The sequence below is a fragment of the Egretta garzetta genome, unplaced genomic scaffold (genome assembly GCF_000687185.1).
Source record: "Egretta garzetta isolate BGI_Z169 unplaced genomic scaffold, ASM68718v1 scaffold133, whole genome shotgun sequence".
Classification (NCBI taxonomy): Eukaryota; Metazoa; Chordata; class Aves; order Pelecaniformes; family Ardeidae; genus Egretta; species Egretta garzetta.
Window position 1 is genome coordinate 58,136 of NW_009259111.1, and position 7,901 is coordinate 66,036.

General features: G+C 39.5%; 1 protein-coding gene and 1 non-coding gene across 2 annotated transcripts in view; both read left to right on the forward strand.

Annotated features, from left to right (window-relative positions):
- Positions 1 to 3: 3 nt before the first annotated feature.
- EIF4G2 (eukaryotic translation initiation factor 4 gamma 2) overlaps positions 4 to 7,901 on the forward strand; it is a 10,838-nt gene continuing 2,940 nt past the window's right edge. Inside the window, exons 1-17 of the mRNA XM_035890981.1 lie at positions 4 to 120; positions 814 to 950; positions 1,099 to 1,164; positions 1,607 to 1,732; positions 2,117 to 2,219; positions 2,939 to 3,070; positions 3,162 to 3,228; positions 3,311 to 3,462; positions 3,869 to 3,979; positions 4,546 to 4,629; positions 4,712 to 4,810; positions 5,056 to 5,197; positions 5,289 to 5,449; positions 5,879 to 5,992; positions 6,789 to 6,914; positions 7,163 to 7,267; positions 7,360 to 7,576. Of these exons, the coding sequence (XP_035746874.1) occupies positions 4 to 120; positions 814 to 950; positions 1,099 to 1,164; positions 1,607 to 1,732; positions 2,117 to 2,219; positions 2,939 to 3,070; positions 3,162 to 3,228; positions 3,311 to 3,462; positions 3,869 to 3,979; positions 4,546 to 4,629; positions 4,712 to 4,810; positions 5,056 to 5,197; positions 5,289 to 5,449; positions 5,879 to 5,992; positions 6,789 to 6,914; positions 7,163 to 7,267; positions 7,360 to 7,576 (2,059 nt within the window). The remainder of the gene's footprint in view (positions 121 to 813; positions 951 to 1,098; positions 1,165 to 1,606; positions 1,733 to 2,116; positions 2,220 to 2,938; positions 3,071 to 3,161; positions 3,229 to 3,310; positions 3,463 to 3,868; positions 3,980 to 4,545; positions 4,630 to 4,711; positions 4,811 to 5,055; positions 5,198 to 5,288; positions 5,450 to 5,878; positions 5,993 to 6,788; positions 6,915 to 7,162; positions 7,268 to 7,359; positions 7,577 to 7,901) is intronic.
- LOC118451943 lies at positions 6,034 to 6,185 on the forward strand. Its single transcript, XR_004841543.1, has one exon. It is a non-coding gene; the product is annotated as a small nucleolar RNA SNORD97 (small nucleolar RNA).

A 7,901-nucleotide genomic window follows, 5' to 3' on the forward strand; every position in this document is an offset into this window, starting at 1 on the left:
GCCATGTTGGGAGCCGTTCCTCGTGCCGGCGCCTCCGCCGCGGAGGTAACGGCCCCCGCCTTCGCTGGGAGAGGTGCGTTCTGTTCTGTTGGGCGTTTCTCAGTTCGGCTTTCCGAGGAGGTGACTGTGTGCGCAGTACTGTAAAGTCTCAGAGCAGATCTGTGATGGAGCCTCAAAATGCCTGTGGGTTTTCTTAGGCGCTCGCCAGGCGTTTCTGTCCCCGAGATTAGCTTTCTGCTACGTGAGCAGTGCGATGAAATTGTTCTTGCTGTTCTCTTGCAAGCTAAAATTTGAGGTGGGGATGGGGGAATTTCTTTTTTTTTTTTTTTTTTCATTATTCAGTAGCTCAGTTGGCTGTTTAGACTCGGATGTAAAATACATCCCTTTTAATATACTAAGTGTGCGTTTTGTGATCTGGTACTTCTCACTTTAAAGCCTAATTGCTTTGTCGTGCCATAGCCAATTATAGTTTGTAAAGCATATCGATAAATGATTCATCTAATTATGCTGTACTAGCAGGAAAAAAAACACTTTTTTTTTTTTTTGCAAGTGCTTTTGGGGGTTAGCAGGGTAAATTTGAGGCTCGTACATTCTTAGTGTATGATTGATTCCCTTATCTCTTCTCCCTTACCCCCACTGGAAAACATTGCCATGATGATGAAATTGGCCGTTCTGCAAGTATCCCGAGTATTACAGAAATAAAGAGTTCTTTACCTTTTATGAGGTGTAGTGTTTATGGGTTCCCCTTTCTCTAACAAATGTCTGTATTTTATTGTAAGTTAGATACTATGGCTGCTAGTAAAACAACTATAATATGAACACTTGATTTGTCTTTCTAGGTTTTGTTTTTCCCCACCCCGTCAATTTAATTTTATTCTTTTGAAGATTCTTCGTTCTCAAGCCGCCAAAGTGGAGAGTGCGATTGCAGAAGGGGGTGCTTCTCGTTTCAGGTACCTAGTGCTATGTTAGTTTGATGAACACCTGGCAGTGGAAACTAAGGATAATTCAAATTTGTCTTCTGTTAATATTAAAACTGACATGTAATTGAAAGCATTGGGATTTTGAACTTACACAAGATTATGTGGTTGTTTTTAACAGTGCTTCTTCAGGCGGAGGAGGTGGTAGGGGTGCACCTCAGCACTATCCCAAGACTGCCAGCAACAGGTATGTCATCTTGCTCTTCTATTTGGCGTGATTTTAAAGGTGGAGAATGCTTGGTGATGAATACTCAGTTGAAAATAGAGTATCTTTAAACTTGTAAAAGGAGTATCTACTTAGTTCGAGGCATGTAATGTCCTGCAGTCTGTGGCAGGGTAACATATAATCAGTTGAAAGTGTGTGTCATGATACAGTGATATGAGGTGCAAAGACTTTCATGCGTTTAACTTAAAAGGTTTAGAGGAAAGGTTTTCTTGGATGTCTTTTTTTTTTTTAATTATTGTTGAATGAATACTATGCAACAGATGTTGCAGTGTTGATAGGGGTAAGTGCATGCTCTTACGAAAACCAATAACAGAAATTAGCCTAAGCAAGCCAATACTGAAAGGTTAAAAGGCCAGTACTTGAAATTGTTTCTGTTGAACAGTCATATCCTTTAATTTTACAGCGAGTTCCTGGGGAAAACCCCAGGGCAAAACGCTCAGAAATGGATTCCTTCACGAAGCACTAGACGAGATGACGACTCCGCAAACGACAAAGAACGACATGATGCAATCTTCAGGAAAGTAAGAGGGTAAGTTCTTTTATAAGATTTTTTTTTTCCCCCTTTTTTCTTTTCTTTACTGTTTTCTTCAGCAATACACTCAATAAATGGGGTGGAAGAAGGGAAGACATGTGGGTCTTGAGTTCTCTGGTGAGGGGGGTGTGTGTGGTGTCCTTTGGAGGGAATGAGGCAGAAACTGATAGGTCAGTAGCAGCAGTTGCCACTTGAGAAGTAATTCTTGTGAGGGGATTAGCCTTTTCAATAATACTTCACATTCTAAAGATATCCCAAAAAACAGTTGAATGGAAAATTGCATTTTTTAATTTTTAATAGACATAGGTAGTAAAGGTAAACTTGAGTCTAAAATTACAAGATCTGTAATCTGGATATTTGTTTTTGCTTATTTCCCTTTAGCATACTAAATAAGCTTACTCCTGAAAAGTTTGACAAGCTATGCCTTGAGCTCCTCAATGTGGGTGTAGAATCTAAGCTCATCCTAAAAGGGGTCATACTGCTGGTAAGCTGGCTGCTTTTCTTCTAACTACAGTTTTCTTGCATGTTAAAAATAGAGGTTGGCTATTTCTCATGGGATACAGAAGTAGTATGGCTAACGTGGTGATTGATAATCTCTAAACACACAGAAATACCATTCCTGGTTTTTGTGTAAAAAAGTATATACTGGGGAGGAAATGGACCTAATGCTCTAACTTCTGTTGTAGAAGTCTAAAGAATCACTAAATGTGATGGGGGATTTTTTTGTTTGGGTGATGGTGTGGTTTTTTGGGGTTTTTTTTATAATCCAAGATGCTAGTTAGCAATCTTCCTTCCCTGCCTCCCCCCTCTTGTTCTGATGAACAAGCCTGATGGTCTTGGAAAAGCTACTGCAGGTGACCTCTTGGTGGTACACCAATTGAACTATTGTGTCTATTTGTTTAATATGAGATCAGATTGGTGGCGCTAACTTCAGTGTTCTGATGCTAAAATTCAAATTTGTCTTACTGGCTAAGGATTATAGAAGCTCTTTGATAGCATACAATACCTGTTTTTTTTTTTCCTTTGCTTCAGCATTAAGACTAGTGTTAAAACAAAATCCATTATTTCTGTATGTTGGAAATCACAAAAAAATAGGTATCCTGAACTAGAGTGATAATATTCCATTGTGTGTCTTGCAACTTACTTTCCTAATAATGTTTGCATCCTACTACATGCCACCTTACTCAGAATAACTTTATTTAGATCGTAGACAAAGCCCTTGAAGAGCCCAAGTATAGCTCACTGTATGCTCAACTATGTCTGCGGCTGGCAGAAGATGCACCCAACTTTGATGGCCCATCAGCAGAGAGTCATCCAGGACAGAAGCAAAGCACAGTGAGTGTATCTCAATCTGGAGTGATAAATTTTGCTAGTATGTATAGTTGGACTGATTAGCTTAATTGTTTTCTTTGTGCTCTTTTCTTAGACATTCAGACGCCTCCTAATATCTAAACTTCAAGATGAATTTGAAAACCGAACCAGAAATGTTGATAGTAAGCCTAAAACCTCTTTAACATAGAATTTGTTTATTGTCTCTTTCCACAGCCATGTTAAATGGGGTTTTTTGTTTTCCAGTCTATGATAAGCATGATGGTCCCCTCCTCCCTGAGGAGGAGGAACAGAGAGCCATTGCCAAGATCAAGATGCTGGGGAACATCAAATTCATTGGAGAACTTGGCAAGCTTGATCTTATTCATGAATCTATCCTTCATAAGTGCATCAAAACAGTGAGTATTCAGTTTGGGTGGGGGCTAAGAGCAAAATAGGACTTAAAAAAAAAAAAAGCCAATATGTATGCTTTAAGAGTCTTGAGCATAAAATAACACAAACATGTTTTCTGTCAATTATCTATTTCCTGCTGTTTGAAATAGACAGTCATTTTGGTGTGATTAAAAAGTAAAATTGGCCTTGTTCAAAGGATGTAGGTTGGTTCAGACAGAAGTACCACAGGTACTTCAAATGCTTAGGAGTAATAAGGACTTCAATTGGCAATTCTTAAAGCTAATTTTCAAGTCTATTTGTCTTTAGAACAAGATAAAATGTTTCTGCATGTCCCTGTGTATAAAGTCATTGTTTACTATAAATTGTCATTTATAATACATCTAAATACCCAGTTCCCCTTTAATATTTCAGCTTTTGGAAAAGAAGAAGAGAGTCCAGCTCAAAGATATGGGGGAGGATTTGGAGTGCCTCTGTCAGATAATGAGGACAGTGGGACCTAGATTAGACCATGCAAAAGCCAAGGTATGTGCATACCCACTGCAGTCATTAAGACTGATTGCCTGAAACTTCTGTATCCAGTGTTCTATTCATAAGTACAAAACTAAGGTCAGATGTTCAGAGAGCAAGAGAACCACTGTTGCTCCTGCATCAAATCTCTTGATAGCAAAAGGAGCCAATCTTCAAAATGGTTTTAAATGTCTTTCCAGAATGCAGTTAGGGTCATTAGGAAGTCAGGAAAGCAAGACTATTGTTTTCTAAATGCTGCTTGAGAAGATGTGAAGAACTCTACTATGAACATAAGTAGGTGATCTGACAGATGTGTTTTGGTCCTTGAGTTACAAGTTCTGAATGTAGAACTTTAAATGGTGTCATAGTAATGATAACTTTGGCAGGCTTTTATCTTTTGGCTCAGATAAAATGTCTTGATACTTAACTTTCCTTAACCTCTACTGCCAACAAGGAAATTGAGATGGCAGGAAAGGGCAGTCTGTTCTATTATTTCATCTTAAATGTGGTCACTTTTCCTGAAAAATACTTGACACTGATAGAATTAGCCCTCACTTGTAACATCACTTCTGTTCCCCTAGTCCTTAATGGATCAGTACTTTGCCCGTATGCGCTCCTTGATGTCAAGTAAGGAATTGCCAGCAAGGATTCGTTTCCTGCTGCAGGTATGATAAAATGGCTTACTGCTTCCTTTTTTTCTTGCCAAGTTGTCTTGAATCCTTTCCTGATAATCTGTTATGTTCCAAGGATACTGTGGAGTTGAGAGAACACAACTGGGTTCCTCGCAAAGCTTTTCTTGACAATGGACCAAAGACTATCAATCAAATCCGTCAAGATGCAGTAAAAGTAAGTGTTGCGTGTGAAGTATTGTGCTTGGCTTTTGCTTAAGTGTTACAGGGAATCCTTAATGCTCCTTACTCAGTGTCACAAAACTTAGGCTGTTGCATGTATAGGTAGTTCTTGAAGCAGAGTGTGACAGTAAGGGGTCAAGGGTTAAAATCATATGGGTTTTAATAGTTCAGGGTTAAAAACATGACTTTCTTAAGGACTGTTAATCTAAACTGACGAAATCAAAATTTCCTGTTCCAAAGGATCTGGGAGTTTTTATTCCTGCTCCTATGTCTCAAGGGATGAGAAGCGACTTCTTTCTGGAGGGACCCTTTATGCCACCCAGAATGAAACTTGACAGGGACCCACTCGGAGGGCTTGCTGATATGTTTGGACAAATGCCAGGTACCCTGAAACTGCAAGGTTGATCTGATGACTGTGGCTGTACTGAATTGAATAAGAACTAAAATTGTCTTTTTTATTTTTAACAATACAGGTAGCGGAATTGGTACTGGTCCAGGGGTTATTCAGGATAGATTTTCACCCACCATGGGACGCCATCGTTCAAACCAACTTTTCAATGGCCATGGGGGTCACCTCATGCCTTCTGCTCAATCCCAGTTTGGAGAACTAGGCAAATCTTTTCTGAAAAGTCAGGTAAGGAAGACTATGTTCACAGAGTGACTTCAGCATGTTTAGAAGCTCTTCTACAGATGCGTATGTTATGGATTATAGTCTGCTTCTGTTGAAAGACTTCCTCAGACCTGATTCTGATAAGACATGATGCTCAGCTGATACAAAAACTCTAAACCACTTTTTAAATTGTGCAAGAGATGCAGGGAATACACTTTTTTTACTTCAAGAAAAGGTGCATGTGGCTTTGGTGGGTCAGAATGGTGTGTTTTAAATAAAAGATAGCCCTGTTTTTAGGGATAGATGCTACTCTCCCACCACCCCTGCTCCTTCTTTCTCCCTTCCTGGCAAATAGAATCTTTGTTCCTCTGGTCCCTCTGGTACTACTTACCATATGATGTACGCCACTCCATCATCTGCACTTCTTTCTCTATATCTCCCTTTCTGAAATAGGGGCAAAGCCAGCTCTACCATAACCAGAATCAGGGACTCTTATCCCAGCAACAAGGACAGTCGAAGGATATGCCACCTCGGTTTTCTAAGAAAGGACAGCTTAATGCAGATGAGGTACATTACATGCCTACATTACTTAAAGCCTATTCTAAATATTGCCCAATGATTATAGCAAGACGCGTTATTATGAGGACTAATGCTGGAACTCTTTCTCCTTCTCCTTCTTTGTCCCTTCCTCTTTCACCTTACCCCTCACTTTCCTTAGGGTATCCAGCGTCCTATGAGCAAGACTGAGATATGAGGGCAATTTCTTGGGGTGTCCCTTCCTTCCCCCACACCTCCCCAAGAACACTACTCTGACATCAGTTCCCATGCATCATATTGATAGCAGTACATTTAATTAAAGCTTCAGAAAATCTGGAACTTGAGAAATTTTAGAAACCCTGAAGTGCTGGACCAGGCTAAATTTTTTTTTTTTTTTTTTAGAACTGTCTGATAGGCAAAAATGTCAAATGCAGAGTGAACTGCATTGTTATTTTGAGTGTTAACCAGACGTGTATCCTGATTTCTGAGCAATTGGTAGAGTTTTATCTTGGCTGTAAAAGAAATACATCAGCAAACATGCTAAGTATTTTCTTGGGTCTCTAACATACTGCATCTAAATGGAGCAATTCCTGATCTTGACACCAATGGAACTAAATACCAGTAACTTGCACCAAGTTGTGATTCATGGAGTTGTACTTCTGGGGGAATTTCAGTACACGTGTGGCTTAATTTGTATTTGAGTGTTAACATTGTAGAAACAGAGAAGTCATGCCTCGGTGGGATCAGTTGGTGTGAGTCCATGGCTGTGTATTCTTAGTCAGAATACTTGAAACAGTTGGAGTTGTTTCTGACTTACTGTTTACAGATTAGCCTGAGACCTGCTCAGTCTTTTCTAATGAACAAAAACCAAGTGCCAAAGCTTCAGCCCCAGATAACTATGATTCCTCCCAGTGCTCAACCACCACGCACTCAGACACCACCTTTGGGACAGGTAAATACGAAAATAACTATGTTGTTGGCTGTACTTGATTTCTTCATTCATGTAAAACTTAGACTAGTTCCTAATACGGGGAGAGAGAAGTCTTCTCATTGCACAGAGCGCAGGATGTATGAAAAGAATGTCTGAAAACTTAATTTGACTGTCATCTGTTTTTGTTCATATTTAGTGTTCTTAAATTCGATATAAATGTAGGTAGATCTCTACTGCAAAGAAACAAATTCTGGTACTATCTTTTTCAGCCTCCTCAACTTGGTCTTAAAACAAATCCACCACTTATACAAGAAAAGCCTGCAAAGACCACCAAGAAACCACCTCCTTCTAAGGAAGAGCTACTTAAACAAACTGTAAGTTAAGTGTGTAATGGTGCTGCTTGATGCCTTGTTTATGCTCTTGAGAAAACGAATGTTTGCTTAATTGTATGTTCTTTTTTCTCTAGGAAGCTGTTGTGACTGAGTATTTAAACAATGGAAATGCTAATGATGCTGTTAATACTGTGAGAGAAATGAGAGCTCCAAAACACTTCATTCCTGAGATGTTGAGCAAAGTAATCATTCAATCCCTAGATAGATCAGATGAAGACAAAGAGAAAGCAAGTACTTTGATCAGCTTGCTCAAGCAGGAGGGAATAGCCACAAGTGACAACTTCATGCAGGTACTGCAGTCTGATAGGCTCATGGTCCTTATCGCTTGGCTGTTCAAGATGCTTAGCTTGCAAAAGGCAGTGTGCAAATTTTTCTAAGTCCTGTTGATCCTAAGGAGGTAAAAACACGTAAAACTGTAAGGGCAATAAGAGGTGATGAAAGGAAGAAATGCAGGCACAGGATTTCAGGAACTGGAAATGTAGGAAATATTTTGGCAAGCGATTCAGTGCAGAAAAGAAAAGTGAGGCTCCTGTGTAGTGAGAGTATTACTGTGCACAAACCAAAAATAACTTCAGAATTTCAACTTCTCTGTGTTTACTGTTTCTTAGGCATTCCT